Source organism: Hoplias malabaricus, chromosome 2, assembly GCF_029633855.1.
Source record: "Hoplias malabaricus isolate fHopMal1 chromosome 2, fHopMal1.hap1, whole genome shotgun sequence".
Taxonomy (NCBI): Eukaryota; Metazoa; Chordata; class Actinopteri; order Characiformes; family Erythrinidae; genus Hoplias; species Hoplias malabaricus.
In genome coordinates this window covers 84318683-84337688 of record NC_089801.1, presented here as the reverse complement: position 1 = coordinate 84337688, position 19006 = coordinate 84318683, and the positions used below count along the sequence as shown (strand labels likewise).

The 19006-nt window shown below is 41.2% G+C and overlaps 1 protein-coding gene across 1 annotated transcript in view; it reads left to right on the top strand.

Moving 5' to 3' along the window:
* Positions 1-11660: 11660 nt before the first annotated feature.
* The window catches only part of LOC136678864 (C-type mannose receptor 2-like), a 28225-nt gene continuing 20879 nt past the window's right edge, over positions 11661-19006 (top strand). Inside the window, exon 1 of the mRNA XM_066657035.1 lies at positions 11661-11853. Within this exon, the coding sequence (XP_066513132.1) occupies positions 11661-11853 (193 nt within the window). The remainder of the gene's footprint in view (positions 11854-19006) is intronic.

Genomic DNA, 19006 nt, shown 5'->3' with positions numbered 1-19006 from the left:
TGCAGAGTGAACTACACAGATCTGGTCAGTGTGAGGAACCAGACGGAGAACGAGTGGATACGAAGTTCAGTAAATTATTTTGAACGTAAAAAGTTTTGGATCGGTCTGTTCAGCGACTCCTGGCAGTGGTCAGATCAGAGCTACTCCTCGTTCAGATACTGGGCTTCTACACAGCCAAACAATACCAGTGGGAGTCAGAACTGTACTGCAGTGTCCATGACTGAAGGAGATGCAGGGGGCAGTTGGTTCGATGAGAACTGTGACAGTGAGTTTCCATTCGTCTGCCGTGAGGGTGAGCTCTGCTTCATCTCTTCAGTAATGTGTTCAATTCATTCCCAACCACAGAGTTCAGCATGTGGTGATCATCATGTATTTACCACAGACACTCTTCACTAATCACTCTCTCTTCCTTCTCCAGATAAACTGGTGTTGGTGAATCTGACTCTGACCTGGTGGGATGCTCTGAGATACTGCAGGGAGAACCATAGGGACCTGGTCTCAGTTCACTCTGAGGAGGTCCAGTCCTGGGTGATGGAGGTGGCCCAGAAAGCCTCCACTGATTACGTTTGGCTGGGGCTACGTCACACCTGCAGACAGGGCTTCTGGTTCTGGGTCAGTGGGTTCTCCATCTGCTACCAGAACTGGGCTCTAGGGAACGGGACCGGGGGAGAAGACTGTGGTTCTGGAGAGAGATCTGGAGTGGTGGAATCGAGTGGAGGACAGCAGTGGGTCAGTCTGCCTGAGACCCAGACACTCAACTTCATCTGCACCAACTACTGAGGTCAGTTACTGTGTGGTTGGTGATGGAGGTTCTTGTAGATCCAACTCGAAAAGCTGATGGTCGTCGTCTTTCTGTTCAGGCTGAACTCAGGAGCAGTGGATCTTCAGTGCTCAGTATCAGCAGATCTACACTTCCATTTTTCTTGGGTTTGCTTTGATTTATGGTGGAATGGTGTATACTTTAATCCTAGTTTAACCCTTTTTCAGTTTCTTTAATATGAGCCCTTGGTTTTGTTTTGTCTTGTTTTCATGGAATACCACTCTTTACATTCAGCTTCTAAAAAGTGACATTCACGATTTCAGGTCTGGAAACAGCTCTAATGTGTTTACGAAGCCCCAGTGTCTGTAAATGGGTAAAAAAAACAAAGTGTCTGGGTCCGGTGCTAGACTTTCTCTCTCTCTGCTCACTGCAGAGAAACGCCATCTGGAGGTTTTTAGACAACGGAGAGACTCCAAACACTGAAAAGCACCAACCGAGATGAGGATGTTGCTCTATTCCTGCTCCATAGGGGGGTAACACTGACTTACTTTTGCTGTTGCAGTTACATTACTTAAGGTGGAACTGACTCTAACTGACATGAAAGTAAACACAGAGCGAAAGTGGTACAAAACTAAACAGCTCGAGTTACACATGAGTTTTTGTGGGAATTCAAACACATAAACATACAAACAACAGTAGTTTTTCTCAAACACACCGTTCCACCCTAGAAGACGCAGAGATTCTGAACGTTAACAAACCAGAGAGAACAGCATTTCACTCTGCATTTCCCCAAAGTCGTATACGTTGCCTTAGATTTGCTCCTAGCCCCGGGTGCCTCTCGGTGAAATTCCAGTGTACGACCCACATCCTGTTTCTCCTCTGACAACACCGGCCGTGGAGACTCACACAGACCATGGGAACCAGGCTTCATCTGGAGACAGCAGGTAGGAACCAAAGAGCAGCCGACGGTGAGCATGTTAAACTTTGACTTCTACTTGCCGCCTGCAGTCGGAGCTGGGGTCCCGTGGTCCACAATCCAGATCAGATATTCAGAGTGTCTTCTCCAGTCTAGGCCCAATGTGATTGGCCACAGATGTCCTTGTTTACTTCTGTTTAATAATATATTTTTAACACTTGTATGGCACTGTTCTTTGTTTCTTCTTTGTTTTTTCCTGCTGTTTTGTATATAATCAATCATTTTGATCAACATTAAACCTGTTCTTTCTTAATTAGTTCTTTAATAAATCCAGTTGAGACAAATAAAAATATGTATTTATATATTTTATTTATTTATCTGTAGATAAGGTAAGATAAACAGTTACTTAATATTCATTTATTTAATTCATGATTAAATGTATAAACAACTGAGAAAGCAAGGAAACACTGATTGGACTTTAGAGGACAAGGAGCTACTGGATTGCTAACAGGCCCCCGCTTATGGTGACTCTACATCCTGCTAAACACGAGTGAGTGAGTGAATGAGATTCAGTGGGTGTATGAAAATGTTTGAGTGACAGCTGAAAAAGCATTTTTATAAAGCACAACAAACTACTGGAGTGCTTACAGCGCCCCCCTATGGATAATCTTCAGCCTTCTAAACACAAGTGAGTGAGTGTGTGAGTGAAGGAGTGAGTTTTTCAGACTGATTTCAAACCAGCACCTTAACTATTGAGTTAGTCATGTTCATTAAACACAGATTTGGACTGAAGGAAAGATCCCTTTGCTCTAAAGTAACTTGGTAATTTTGACTACCAACAGCAACCTGATTGATCAAAAGTGCTTCCTCCAGCAGAACATGCTGCTGATTGGCTGAGGGCAGTGGACTGTCGGAGTCTAAAGAGAGTCGGGTGTTTCTCCTCACTTTACTGTATAAATAAATAGTGTTTAAGTAGATTTTTCATGAATGGTTTAATGGTTTAAACACTGCTTTAGACAAAACTCACCCCAAAACCTTGAAGGGATCTTTGCTCTCCCCCAGTGCTCACATCTTATATCAGTGCCCCCTTGCATTTTATAGCTGTGCTCTGTCTGGATCCACACTGTGCACCTTTAAAACAAGCTGAAAACACACATTTAAAGGTGTCTCTTTCTGTTTAGTGAAAGTTAAGATGCTGTAATCTTACTCCAAGCAAAATGTCCATAAACTTATTTGGTATTTTGCTCAAATACAGTTACAGAAAGGTTCAGAGGTATTTACATGTGACTAGAGTTTATTGAGTTATAAACCAGTATCCAAGGAAACCTTCAGAAGACTTAGGAAGTGCTGTATATCATTCAGTGAAATGTAAAGATCAGTAAAGAACATGGGAATCTCCAGCTGGTGTAAAACAGACAGCTCTGCTGCCACCTGTTGGTGCCTCCCAGACACTGTCTACAGAAATCACACTCTGATTGTACTCTGAGGTACAGATATATTCATATTTAAATGACTGAGTTTATATTGATTCTGTTTGTTGTTGTTTTTCTGATGGTGATTTTCTTATTAATTCATTGCATTAATAAAGTTAACTTCTCAAACTCGTCCTCTCCTCTGAAGTTTGGTGGTAGAGGAAGGGCCTGTCCGCTTTCAGCACCTGTTCCTTTAAATGATAATGAGCCGCTCAGTGTTCACCCCGACCCCGAGCGCACAGCAGTGAGGAGCGAGGAGCAGAAGCTCTGGTTTTTAGCCGTTTTCACTCTGTTCTCTTTCTTCTCTGTTTTTACTCAGTGCTCTTATTTCTCCGCGCTCGTTGTGTCTGTTTTGCTGAGTTTAACCTCGTCTTGGCGCTCTCACATAAACACGGGTCCAGTGCTGTGATTGGACAGACTCAAACGAGGGGGCGGGGACATTCTAAAGTCTCTGCACCTAACATCAGAAGCAGAGCAGAATCAGAACCACTTGTTTTATCCAGTGTTTTCTGACTCAAGAAAACTGACTGTTGTCTTGTTTCAGTGTGGGTTGGTGGCCTCCAGATCCTCATGTAAATGTGGACATGCACTGAACAAAGGATTTGTTTATTTGTTTTTATTAAAATTTTAACCAGAGCCTCTTTGTTTGACTCTGACTCACAGTAACACATGCAAAACAGCCCACTCTCCTCAGAGCCTCCAGATCACAGTATTGCATTGTATAAGAGAAGCCAGACCTGTTTTACAGCTGAGATACAAAGACTTAGTGACTCTATTAAGACTCTATTAAAGCTCTGATATTACCATAAACATTATATTTTAATATTATTAAAAAACTGCTGTTATATATTGTGTTGAATTTATGATGATTTGGACAAGTTCTTGCTCAGAATATGGGGATCAGCAGGAATGACCCAGTGCAGAGGAGCGAGTTGACTTGGTTAAGCAATCGAATCGAGATCCGTCTCCTGAACTAAATGAAGCGAGTTTGTCTGACGTGGAAATGACGTGAATTTGCAGGTTATATATAGGGCTGAGAGGAGGAGTTAGGGCGTGGTCCTACTCCCAAAATTATGTTATTACATAACTTCAATTAACTTCATTAAACTTAATATGCGCCACCTAGCCTCTAAGGTGGCTTGGAAAACTGCATGCTGAACCAAAGCATTCAAGAAGATTGCTTAGTAGGAGATTCATTTACTTTTTTTTTTTTTTTGTGGTAAAAGTGTGTTTAGAAAAGTATTGCAATCAACTGATATGCCACGTTTATATAAACACAAATAAATGCAGTATACACACACATATATATATATATATATATATATATATATATATATATAAATGTAATCCGGCATTGTGGGAAATGTAGTTTAGTTTCGCATGCGAGTAAGAGCAGCTGCAACCTGCAGAGAGAATTTTCCAGGTAGCGTTAATTAACAGTAAATGATGCCAGGCCCCACAGTGAAAAAGTGCATCGCTTGCGAAACAATGATAAACGTGGTAACCAAAACGTGCAAGTTTTGTGGAGCCAAGCAGCCACACAAAAGAAAACAGGAACTAGACGTCAAATATGACGACAAATGGGCGGAGAAGATGGTTAAGAGCAACAACGCGTCAAAACTACGTAATGTGTCGACCCTGCTGGTAAGTTTGCATAGTCCTGTGGTTTTATTTTTAAAAGTTTTAGGTGAAGTGTAGACATAGGATCAGTTGTGACACTGTTTATAAATATTTTGCAGGTTTGTGCCTCTGAATTAACTTTTTAGACATTTTCAGACATCCTTGCACCAAATGTTTAGCTAAATACAGCTAGCTATCACTATGTTACAGGGCTAAAGTAAAGTCAAACCAAGGCTTTTAAAGCATACGTTGGCCTATGTTTTAAGACCCTTATAAGTTTCTATAAATAAGATTATAGCCGTACTAGCGGGTTAACCATAGAAAAAACTCAAAGACAAATCTGAGTGCGCTCAAATGTGCACGGCTATTGCCTGCCTGCCCTGCCACATTTTTCGTTGTTCCAGTAGATATAATACAGAACATTCCCTGTTAACTAGATCAGGTGCTGAGACAGGACGTGTTTGAAGTTGTACAGAGAAACTATAGCCAGGACTGAATTTGAATTTTTAGAGCAGGAAAATAACAAATTATGCAGTGTAGTGGTACTCCAGTACCACTGAGAACCTCTGGGCTAAAATGTCCATACAATACCTTTGACATATTTAAATCTCAGTTTAAATAATCATTTTATGAAATATTCATAACTTGTGTTATGGATAAGAAAAGCTTAATATGTTTATTATTATTATTATTAATAATACTAATAATAATATTACAATTATTTATTAATAATTAAAATGCGTAATTCTACTTTTAGTTTACATAACTTTTTACTAATTGTTTACGAGGTTGTTTTTAACCTGAATTGACACATTTCACTCATTACACGTAATCCCTTTTTAATTGAGTTTGCAGGTGTATCTATTCATTGACTACATCTGAGAAACACTGGTCTAGTTTTCTAATGTCATATATGACACCTGGGGATTTTTTTATAGATATTCAAAAAGTGTATGAAAATAAAATGTAATAATAAAAAGTTAATTAGTTAGTTTTTGATATCTCATGTACTAGGTTTTTGTAGGCCCTGAAAAATGAAATGTTTGATATAAAAATGTTCCCCAAGTTGGTATTGTTGGATAATAATTTTTAATGAGCTATCACATAAAAACAAGCAATGAATTAATTTGATGTATTTGCTCTTTGTTTCAGCTTCATAAGTGGCACACACTGGGCTACTATCCATTGCTTCTAATTGGCTGCAGAAAGAAGAACACAGTAGGGTGCACAGCTGACATTATTTGTCCCCAAAAGCAGGAGACGGAGCAGGAGAAAGCCACATTGGCTACGATCAAGAACCTATATTCAGGCCTTTTAAAAGGTGAGTAATACTTTTTATTGTTTTTAATACATATTTATCCTTTGTCTCACCTCAAAGAAAGTAAATCCCCACAAATGATGTGATTTGTGATCATGGGGCAATGGTGAGAAATGTGTGGAAATGTTTCACTGTGTTTATCTGCGTGTGGCTCGTCTAGTTTTGGAGTCAGCCCAGGCCCCCAGCTTTTTGATTCTAGAAGTGAGCTGCGTGAAAACTAGAGGCTATTGTAGAGAAGTCTGAAGTCCAATTATTAAGACACATCTTGATTTTAGATCACCTCATGACCCTGTCCTCTTCCACAGAGACTGGACTCTCTGAAATTATAATCACAATGTGTGATAATGTCATGAAATCAAAAAAATGTAATAATACATGTGGTATACACAAATTCTAACAATGATATCTTCACCAATAAAAAGAGACAATCACAGTGCATACACTTCTAGAGTTGGTGAGAGATATTCCAAACCTATATTTTTAAGTAACATAATTGATATACATACATTCTATTATGTATTTATTTACACATTAATGCATATGAAAATGTCAAAGAATGTCAAGGAATGTCCCTGCGAGGGTTAGTAAGCTTCCTACCGGCCGGGCTCAGCCCGAAGGAGCAACATGGGTCCACTCTCCAATGGGCCCATTACCTGTGTGACAGGTAGTAATCCGGGTCTAGTGCATTGTGGATTGGGTGGCAGCCGAGGTCGGGGGCCCAGGCGTTCTGATCCTGTTACTGAAACTGCCATTTGGAACATGGAAAGCGACCTCTCTGGTGGGAAAAGAGCCCAGGCTAGATATAATTGGGCTCACCTCAACACACAGTATGGGCTCTGGAACCAATCTCCTTGAGAGGAGCTGGATGATCTTTCACTCTGGAGTTGCCCAGGGTGAGAGGCGAAAGGCAGACTTACTCATAGCCCCCCGGCTTAGCGCCTGTACGTTGGGGTTTACCCCAGCAGACGAGAGGGTAATTTCCCTGCGCCTTCTGGTTGGAGGAAAGGGCTCTGACGGTTGTTTGTGCTTATGCACCGAACAGCAGTTCAGAGTACCAGGCCTTCTTGGGGACCCTAGAGAGGGTGCTGGAGAGCACTCATTCTGGTGACTCCATTGTTCTGCTGGGGGACTTAAATGCTCACGTGGGTAACGACAGTGAGACCTTAGACTTAGTCTTGACGTTATTCATCCCACATCGGGGAAATCCACTTGTTACAGCAGCACACAAATCTTAGGCATTGGACAAGAAGTGGGAAAAAACAGTAACGCGATAAAAACAATGGAGAAAAAGACTTAAAAACTTACATACTCACAAACATATAACCCATACAACCATACAGAGATGGTTGCACATGATTATTCGCATTATTGGGAAAAGGGCAGAGGTAGTAATACTGGTAGTGCAAAGACAGATATGCAAATATGCAGATAGTAGTATATATTACATATTGTGAGTGTTGTATAATCTAAGAACAGTAGGTATGAATGACCTCCAGTACCTCTCCATCCTACACTGTGGATGTAACAGCCGTCTGCTAAAGGAGCTGCTCAAGGCCCCCGCTGTTGCATATAGGGGGTGAGAGGGGTTAATCACAATTGATATCAGTTTTGCTAGCATTCTGCTCTCCCCCACCTCCTCTATACAGTTCAGAGGACAGTCTAAGACTGAGCCAGCCCTTGTGACCAGTTTATTTAGCCTCTTCCTGTCCCTATCAGAGCTTCCACAGCCCCAGCAGACCTCAGCGTAGAAAATCACTGAAGCCACCGCAGTGTCGTAAAAAGTCCTTAGCAGTGACCTGCACACCCCAAAGGACCTCAGCCTTCTCAGCAAGTGGAGACGACTTTGGCACTTCTTCTACGACACATCTGTGTTTATTGACCAGTCCAGTTTATTGCTAAGGTGAATGCCCAGGTCTTTATACTCCTTCACAATCTCAATGTCCACACCCTGGATGTTCACTGGTGCAAATTGGATAACCTTCTTTCTGAAGTCAATCACCACCTCCTTTGTCTTGCTGGCATTAATACACAGTTTGTTCAAGTCACACCAGTCCACAAAGTTGGTGATGACCTCTCTATACTCCAGATCGTTCCCCTCTGACACACGTCCAACAATGGGCGTATCATGAGAGAACATCTGGAGGTGGCAGCTGTCCAAGCTATAACTGAATTCTGATGTGTAGAGTGTAAATAGGAAAGGAGAGAGAACTGTACCCTGGAGGGCCCCCGTGCTGCAGACCACCACATCAGACACGCAGTCACATACTGCGGTCTGTTGGTGAGGTAATCAGTGACCCATGCAGCCAGATGACAGTCGACACCATCTCCCTCCAACTTCCCCCTTAGTGATGGCTGGATTGTATTGAAAGCATTGGAAAAGTCAAAGAACAATACTTTTTACAGCGCTCCCCATCCCCTCTAAGTGCACAGGAGTCGGCAACCTTTACCACCATTTGGACCCGTTTCACACAGTAAAGAAAACACTGGGAGCCAAAAAACCCTTTTGAAATTTTACATGAAATAACACTGCAGGTTTTTTTTTTTTTTTGCCTTTGTGCTATGTATAAACAAACTATTCTGTGTTACATTTATGACATTAATGAACGACTGCAGAAAAATGAAATAACATTTCTGCATGCAAAAAAACATTTTTAACTCAAAAAAAAAGACGTTGTGTTGACGGTTAAGTAAAATACTCAATGTTTATTTGAGTCCTTGTAGTAATGGGAAAAAACGCCAAACTTAAATTATCCACTGGCAGCAAACAAAAATGCTGTCCTCTCTCTGCGTGCCCTCATTACTTTACTGGCGCCGTGCAGTCAGCTGTCAGCGGGTGTCGCGCATTGGAAGTTGTGACGTGTATTAAGAGCGACAAAATTTTAAATATTAATATATTTTAGATGTTACAAGATCGGCACAATCTTCATAGAATTACATTTTGAAAATGAATGAACTAAAATAAAATACATTTTAATTAAATACTCATTAATGATTTTCAAAAGCTGAGCCGCATCAGAGGGATCAAAGAGCCGCATTCGGCTCTGGAGCCGCGGGTTGCCAACCCCTGGTCTAGCAGGTAGATGACAGCGTCCTCCACACCAATGCCCGGTCGATACGCGAACTGCAGGGGGTCCATTCCGCTATTTACCAGGTGTCGACGGTGAATGAGGACAATTCTCTCCATGGTCTTCATTAGGTGAGAGGTTAGAGTTACTGGCCTAAAGTGGTTAGGCTCCCTAGGATGTGCAGTCTTTGGAACTGGAACAACACATGAAGTTTTCCACAGAAAGGCTGAAAGGGTCCGCTAATTTCGATTTAAGTATTCCCAACAAGAGAAAAATGCAAATCCACAGTCTCATGAGTTGTCCGTCCTTGTGCACAAAAAACAAGAAAAAGGTGCAACATACAAGAACAGATAAACGTGCACGGAGCTACTGTGACTAACTGCCACCCAGTCCCTGTTTAAACAGAACAGGAGTCTGGTTCGTATAGCTGGCAGTAAGTCTGACTGGTTTTCAGTCATAGTTGGACTGCCCGTTGTCACCGGTTCTGTTCATAATTTTTATGGACAGAATTGCTCAGTGTAGCCAAGTGGCGGAAGCTGTCCGGTTTGGTGGTCTCAGGATTCCATGTCTGCTTTTTGCGGATGATGTGGTCTTGTTGGCTTCATCGAGCTGGGACCTCCAGCTCCTGCTGGACCAGTTTGCAGCCGAGTGTGAAGCGGTAGGGATGAGGATCAGCACCTCCAAGTCTGATACCTCGGGGTCTTGTTCACGAGTGAGGGAAAGATGGAGCGTGAGATTGACCGGCGGATCGGTGCAGCGTCAGCAGTAATGCGCGCTCTGTACCCGTCCATTGTGGTGAAGAGAGAGCTGAGCAGAAAAGCAAAGCTCTCAATTTACCATTCAATCTACGTCCCAACCCTCACCTATGGTCACAAGCTTTGGGTAGTGACCGAAAGAACGAGATCGCGGGTACAAGAAGCTGAAATGAGTTTTCTCCGCAGGGTGTCTGGACTCTCCCTTAGAGACAGGGTTAGGAACTCGGACATCTGGGAGAGACTCGGAGTGGAGCCGCTGCTCCTCCATGTCGAGAGGAGCCAGTTGAGGTGGTTCAGGCATCTGGTCCGGATGCCTCCTGGACGCCTTCTTGGTGAGGTGTTCCGGGCATGTCCAACGGGGAGGAGGCCCCGGGGCAGACCTAGAACACACTGGAGAGACTACATGTCTCGACTGGCCTGGAAACGCCTCGGTATACACACGGAGGAGCTGGAAGCAGTTGCTGGGTAGAGGGAGGTCTGGGTTTATTTACTCCGACTGCTTCCCCCGCGACCCGGACCCGGATAAGCGGTGGAAAATGGATGGATGGATTTCACAATGCAAAGAACCCATTAATCAGGCAAAGTGTTCTTTAAATGTGTTCAAGGTTTTATTTAGAACTGTAATTTGCTGAAGAACTTTTGACAAACCATTATTTAAATGTCTAATGTAAAATATATTTGTAAATTGGTCTGTATAATTAGAATGTAATATTATAATAGTTGTTGTTTATTTATTTACTTTTTTTGTTTTTTTCCTCCTGCCCCCAACAGTTTCTCTTTCTTCTCAGAGACCTGGAGAATCTACCTAGAACACTGCACCCTCCACACGGTCTCTGTCCACCCAGAACGCTGCAACCTCCACGTGGTCTCTGTCCACCCAGAACACTGCACCCTCAAAAAAACAACAGATTTTTTACAGTTCATTAAAACTAATACGTGTTAGGCCAGCGAAATATCTTTCAATTTGCATCGCTGGACATTTCATTAAGGGTCAGACAACTACTTGACCACTCAACATATGCTACGATAAAACATACAAGCACGTCTAAAAACACAAGATTTATGGCTTACAGTAGTGACATACGAGGTATTAGTTAAGCTAATCCTAGATGTCGAATTAACTCAAGGATGAAACTATTAGCTGTTATAAGGTGCAAAACTATTACTTATTTTACAGTTGAATTTAGAAACCCACAATTTAGCATCACAAAGTCAGCCTTTTACCTTTGAACTTTCATCAACAAATAATTAGCACCATGGCCGTCTCGAGCATCTGGTGTTCTGGTTGTAATACCGCATGTTGTCAATATATCCCAGGGGCGCACTGCAAAAACTACATACAGATGAATACATTATAGTAAGTATGGTCTTTTAGTAGACTGTTTAAGTTTCTGACGTGATACCTGGTTGATTCAGTGACTCCTGGCAGTGGTCAGATCAGAGTAACTCCTGGACCAGGACCAGATAATTATGGTACTATTCTGCCCTGTGACAACAATCTCCCCTTCATCTGTGAGAGTGAGTCATGATTCACTGATTTAACAATGAGATGGTGAATTATAAAATACACCTAATTATCAATTTTAAACTCATTAATTGCTGTCTGTTGTTTCTCACTGACCTCTGTCCGATTGTGTCCAGTTAAGCTGGTGTTGGTGAATCAGACTCTGACCTGGTGGGACGCTCTGAGATACTGAAGGAAGAACCATACGGACCTGGTCTCAGTTCACTTTGTGGAGGTCCAGTCCTGGGTGATGGAGGTGGCTCAGAAAGCCTCCACTGATCACATTTGGCTGGGAATACATCACTCCTCCATATTTGATGTCTGGTTCTGGATTAATGGAGAGTCCATCTGCTACCAGAACTGGGCTCCAGGGAACGGGACCGGGGGAGAAGACTGTGGTTCTGGAGAGAGATGTGGAACGGTGGAATCAAGTGGAGGACACAGTGGGTCAGTCTGCCTGAGACCCAGACACTCAACTTCATCTGCACCAACTACTGTTCCAATACTAAGTTCCAATATTTTGTGATCTCAAAATTTTCATGAAGAATAACAAAGTGTACTCCTGCACTAGACCCACGGGTTTCTACATTTTAAACATGCACCATGTTCCCTCGGTGTGTCACCTCCTCAGTCACCCCACTGTCACTGATGCATTCTTCAGCACAAACCATGACGGAGTCTGGGGGCGAGTCGAGATACAGAAGCTCCAGAAAGAGCTCAGAGCCTCAAATAAAGCGTTATCACATAATGGAGCGTGACGCGGTCATTTACAGTGTGTTTGTAACGTACATACGAAATAAATATATCTATGTATATGTATAATAATTATAAACTCAAAGGCTTTGGTAGAAATATAGTAACAGGTAAGTATATAAATGATTATTGGTTAGATATGCGAACAGGGTGTTTATACATTAAATTAGGTATAGACATGGGCCAATCAGAAGAATACCAGGACCGCTACGGAGCTCGGACAACCAGCAGCTCAAGAAAACAACTTGTCACTATTGGACATTTGGAAAGTGCATTAACAATTTATTACAACAGGTAAGTAAACAACACAAAACAAAACAAAATGATAAATTAGAATATAACTACTTCTAACCCAGGTAGAAAATAAAAATCAACTTAAAATATATATTAACTCTCAATATCTTTCAATAAAAAATATTCAATACGTGACAATTAAATCAACCAATTACAAAAACAATTTAAATTTAAATACTATCTGTGTGTGTAGTAATGCCCTTTTCTTTTCTTTCAGTCCCAAAAGTGATGGAACTATTTCAGTCCATGGAGTTTGCAAAGTTAAGTGTTCCTCCTACCAGCTCAAGAAAACAAAGATCAGTTTATTTATCACATTTATAATGAACAATTGCATTTAATCACTATATTTACAACTTTTCTACACAAAAATAAGAATACCACTCCTCATTCAGCATTTACAGGGTTAATTCCTGCAGCACTAGGCGCCAAAACTCACACTCGCGACAAAACTTTAATGAACTTTCTGAAAATATAATATATATCCAATATTTTATATAAACTCCTATTAGTTCACAATAATAATATTAACCACATAAGTTGAACGTATAACACTGATATTGTCACTATATCTACTCAAAAACACATGAATATACGGAGCTAGCATTAGCATGTACATTATATATGTATACAAATTTAGCATTGCTGCTCACCAGTGCAAAAAGTGTGATAAACTCGTCGTTCTTCGACGAGAAACTTTCCCCTTTGCGTTGTCTTGTTCAGAGACAAGTTATTAACTACTAAATAAGCTTTCACCACTTATTTTTAACTTTTAAGTCCTTTTCTATGCTTTACAGCAGGAGAACCCTCCTCTCATCTGCACACACTCACGCGCCTCATCAAACCGCCACTTGATTGGCCGGCTAGATTTATCATCAACCAATAATTAGCTTAATTAGCTTAGTATTCAAAATATTTAATAGTGTTTTATTAGTAACATTTAAATATATACTACATTTAATTAACAATTAGCTTATGAATTAAACTATGTTTCTCAGGTTTTATAACCTGGGTTACATGCTATCTTTTCCTCGATTGTGGGGCGAGTGAAAGAACAGCGAATCAGATAAATCAAATAAATTACATTTACTATTTGAAATTTAATAGTGTTTTGACTTTAATTAATTGCTTTAACCACCGCGACCCTGAAATGGAAAAGCGGAATAGAAGATGATGATGATGATGATGAATTGCTTTAACTTGTCTTCATTTGAATAAATAATTCAACTCCATATAGAACAGAGTTACGCCAGGAACAACAGACAAAGAAAGGAAAAATGTCACTTGTAAATTCTGTATTTAATGTGCGTTCTATTTGTCTTTGGTGTCATATGTAAGACATTTTGGTGAAATCAAAAGAGGTAGGACTACTCAGTCAGTGTATATACACTCTAATGAATGATGTGTGTGTGTGATTTAAGATAATAGTTAGAAATAGTTTGTTTTAGGACCGGATCATATGTCTGTACTCATTAATCTCTCTCTCTCTCTCTCTCTCTCACACACACACACACACACTGTCGTAGGAAACAATTTTATTACTTTATGTTTGTGGACAAATATCCTTAAATATATTTTATTAACATTTATAACTACATACTCATTGTGTGAAATCTTGTACCTTATATGCATTTATATGAATGACTAACCAGCATTAACTTTATGTAGCATTTACACATTTTTGATCCTGCACGACTAACTATATGGCATGATGACACACGTGATATTTACACATTCTTAATTCTTAAACGTCTAACCTTGAACAGATGTGCACTCCAGGCTTTTAGCACACTGACATTAATCACAGTGTTGGCTCAGGAGGGCTGAAGTGTAGGGGCATGTTGATGACCTTGAAAGTGCATTTCAAACTCCCTAAATTGTGGTCACACGGGAGAGGAGTCTTGGGAAGAAAGGTCCATTGTCAGCCTGGCCATAATGAATGTTTTGGGGGTCACGGAATGCACTTGAAACTTGCACGTGAAGAGCTGAGTACTAACACGTGAAATTATGCATATTAATATACGCTAATCAGCCAGAAACGCCACACCAGCAGGGTATACGTCATCTGGGGTATAACTGTTGGAGTCAGATCTTGGAGAGGTCAGAGCTTTACTTGGAAAGGGTACTAGACTGTTTTTCATGTATTGTTCTCCTGGATCCAGTATTGTTAAATAAATACTTTGATTTGCTTTGAACTTCACTGGACTGGTGTCTGCGACTCTTCCGGAACGAACACGTCTCCCTGAAGAGGGAGGGTGTATTTTGGACCTTTTTGATATTTTTTAAATTTTAATTACTCTGAGAACGGTCCAAAAGAACATTTTAATCTTCAACACACACAAGAAGTAGACCCTCATGGGTTGTCTACAGAAGGGTCTGAGAGTCTCAAACACAAAGGCAATATTATAGTAAAAAGTGTTTTAGCAAATGATAGATGATAAATATCCAGTCTCTGAAGTCACATCTTACACCTGTTAATTACAGAGGAATCTTAGGAAACTTTGGCACTGAGTGTGATCAACAGATTCACCCACATTCAATTCCATTCATCCATATGAGCTGGGGCTGTGTGTGATTCTAACGTTCTCAAACATAGCTGGCTTTGACCTGGGGGTTTCAGCCTCATGTGCAGCTGCTCCAGAGACTCCCATTCTACCAGTCAGTGCTTTTCTGTAGAGAACAATGGGTGAAGCTTAAAGTAGACCTCTCTAACTGTAGAAGCTGTCTTCATCCTTTGACATTTGGACACTTATTTAGTTCTACTGGACGGGGTGGTCATGTTACATAGTGTGTGGTTTGGTGGCCTCTTTGTTTTGACTATGACTCACAGTAACACATGCAAAACATACGCACTGTCCTCAGAGTCCATGAGTGAAGGGTATGAACTGCTGTATGATTAGACCTTCTGCCTCCACCTCACCCATCACTCCTGAGAACACAGTTCCACTGTTCTTCTGGTAAATGCTGGGTGGATTCTGTATAGTGGCTGAATCCAGATCAGTGTCAACATACATTTAGACACAGTGTACTGTGAGGACAAAGACAGGAATCTCATGCAAAGCAAGTTCTGTGGAAGAGGACTGTTGTTGTTGTTGTTGACATCATGGAAATTTGTGATATAAGATAGGTAGATGATGGAGATAAGAGGATTTGAATTGTAAAGAGATGTACTGAGAGGACAGAGAGAGATAGGATCAGACGGCACAGAGAAGCAGAGTGAGGCGGACATAGAGGAGTGTGATTTAACCAGATCCGTAAAACCCACAAACACGCAGCAGCTGAAACGAACCGGTGAAGAGAAGACAGAACAGAACCAACACCGAGGTAGGATTCATGTTTCATTAACATTAACTCAGAGCTAAAGAAGCTGCTCCAGTCTTCTGCTGGGGTTAGTTTTCATAGTGGACACTGGATAAAGAGAAAGTTCTACATAGTGACCCAGTTACTGTGAGGTACACACTCCAAAAGAACTGGAGAATTACTCTGAGAGACATCACTGAACTACATTGAGAACCTAAGCAGGTTCTAGATAATACCTGAGTAATTATAATGTATGATCACTAAGGTCCAATGGAGTTGTGTTTGTTATTATAGCAATAGTCTGGTTCAATTACAGAAATTACATTAAATATTCTCTCATTTTAATGGAACAAAATCCACTGAAACATATCTTTGGATTCTGTGGGTTAACATCCACTCTGAGATGCCAAAGACGCTCTATATATTTTCTGAAGAACTGTGGAATATAGAAGTTTTGCTGAGACCAAGACAAGTCCAGAACCAGAGAAACATGCCTTCAACCTAAAACAGGAAAAATATTTCAACTAACATTACTTTATGTGCATCGTTTAACTCAACTCAACTCAAATTTATTTATAGAGCACTTTAAAAAACACCAACAGCTAAAACAAAGTGCTGTACAAAAGATGTTTATAAAACAAACAAAAACAAAATAAAATAACCATCAATCCATCCATCCATTATCTGTAACCGCTTATCCAATTTAGGGTCGCGGGGGGTCCAGAGCCTACCTGGAATCATCGGGCGCAAGGCGGGAATACACCCTGGAGGGGACGCCAGTCCTTCACAGGGCAACACAGACACACACACACATTCACTCACACACTCACACCTACGGATCTACCTGCAACATGTGTTTTTGGACTGTGGGAGGAAACCGGAGCACCCGGAGGAAACCCACACGGACACGGGGAGAACACACCAACTCCTCACAGACAGTCACCCGGAGCTGGAATCAAACCCACAACCTCCAGGCCCCTGGAGCTGTGTGACTGCGACACCTACCTGCTGCGCCACCGTGCCACCCAATAAGGAAAAATAAATAACTTAAATTAAAACAACAATAATAAAACTAATAAAACAAAACAAAAGTCTCATGCTGGGTTGAAAGCCAAGGAATAAAAATGGGTTTTAAGATAAGTTTTAAAAACCGAAAGTGAAGAAGCCTGCCTAATCTGTAATGGCAGGCTATTCCACAGTTTTGGCGCAGCAATTGAAAAAGCTGTATCTCCTCTGAGCTTACGTTTTGACCTCGGCACCTCCAGGAGCAGCTGATCAGCTGACCTGAGGCACCGAGCAGAGACGTGGGGATGTAGCAGCTCAGTGAGGTAAGGTGGGGCGAGTCCATTTAAAGATTTAAAAACAAATAAGAGAATCTTAAAATGTACTCTAAAATGCACAAGCAACCAGTGGAGAGAGGCCAGAATGGGAGTTATATGTTCCCTCTTACACGAGCCCATTAAAAGTCGGGCAGCAGCATTTTGCACCAATTGGAGACGTCTGAGGGAGGACTGGCTGACTCTAAAATACAGTGCATTGCAGTAATCCAGACAGGATGTGATGAAGGCATGCATTACTGTTTGAAAGTGCTCATGTGTGAGAAATGGCTTCACCTTTGCCAGCTGCCTCAGGTGGAAAAAGCTGGACCTAACTACTGTGCCTATTTGGCGGTCCAATTTAAAATCACTGTCCATCTTAAAACTCAAATTTAAGATAGTTGGCTTCACATACAAAGTCAAGGGGCACAAATCAACTGGAGGGGCTTCACAGGGCCCACTGGGACCAAACAACATCACTTCTGTTTTGTTTTCGTTAAAATGTAAAAGATTTAAAGCCATCCAGTCTTTAATGTCATTGAGACATAACAACAGTAGTTTAATCGAGAAAGCATCTTTCTTCTTTAAAGGGACATATATCTGGCTGTCGTCAGCGTAACAGTGGAATGCAATCCCATGTTTTCTCAAGATAGAGCCCAATGGGAGCAGATAAAGTGAGAAAAGGAGGGGTCCTAAGATTGAGCCCTGTGGAACTTCATATGATAGGGGAGCTGAGGAGGATTCTGAGCCAGCAAAACTAACACACAAAGTTCTGTCCGTCAGATAGGACCTAAACCATTCCAAAGCACTACCACAAATGCCAACTAGATGCTGCAAGCGGGAAACTAAAATGTTGTGATCCACTGTGTCAAAAGCAGCAGTTAGATCCAGCAGCACAAGAATTGCATAGTCCCCAGAATCATTGGCCAGGAGAATGTCATTGAAAACCCTGAGCAACGCTGACTCTGTACTATGCAAGGTTTTAAAATCAGACAGAAAAACCTCCAGGATATTATGCTCATCCAAAAATAATTTCAGTTGAGCATAAACAACTTTCTCCAAGATCTTTGAAATAAAAGGCAGCTTGGAAATAGGCCTATAATTAGCCAGTACTGTATGGTCGAGGCCAGGTTTCTTGAGCAGGTGTTGTACTACAGCATGTTTAAAACTCATAGGAACAACACCAGAAGACAGGCTGCTGTTAATAATGGCCAGAACCTACTGCCCTATAGTATGAAAAATCTCTTTTAGAAAGTGAGGAGGCAAAACATCACAAGGAGAACCTGAGGGCTTTAAATGGCCCACCACAGCCTCCAAGTGCGACAGAGTCACCGGCTCAAACCTATCAAACACAGCCAAGCAAGGGGCAGAGTCAGAGGGGTCAACAGCAGGAGCTGTGATAAGAGCTCTTGCAGTAACAATCTTATCAATAAAAAAGTGCAGAAAGTCATTACACATGTCAGGAGATGGTTCCAAACAGACAGGCTGAGGGGCCTTAAGAACAGAGTCAATGGTTTTAAATAACACTCGTGGCTTATGACAATTTGCCATAATAATATTTGACAAGTGTTCTCTCTTTTTATTAACCTCATAACAATCACATTATTTCTCTGTGTGAAATATACATTTACACTTTGATGTTCAGGAAAATGTAAATAAAGACATGTATTTACTTTTAGAAATGGATCTGAAGTGGGTTTCCATCATCCTCCAGTTATCAGGTCAGTGTGTGTGTGTGAGTGTGTGTGTGTGAGTGAGGGAGTGAATGAGTGAGGGAGTGAGTGTCTAAGGGTTAATTGTTGAGAATAAAACTATATGGTACTTTATGCCATTTCTGCTGTATTTGTATCAAATAAAGTATTGATTATTATTTCCACATTAAGAGACGTTTAGGTGTTGGTTAAGTTTGGCTCCTAGAACATGTTGCTGCCTGGGC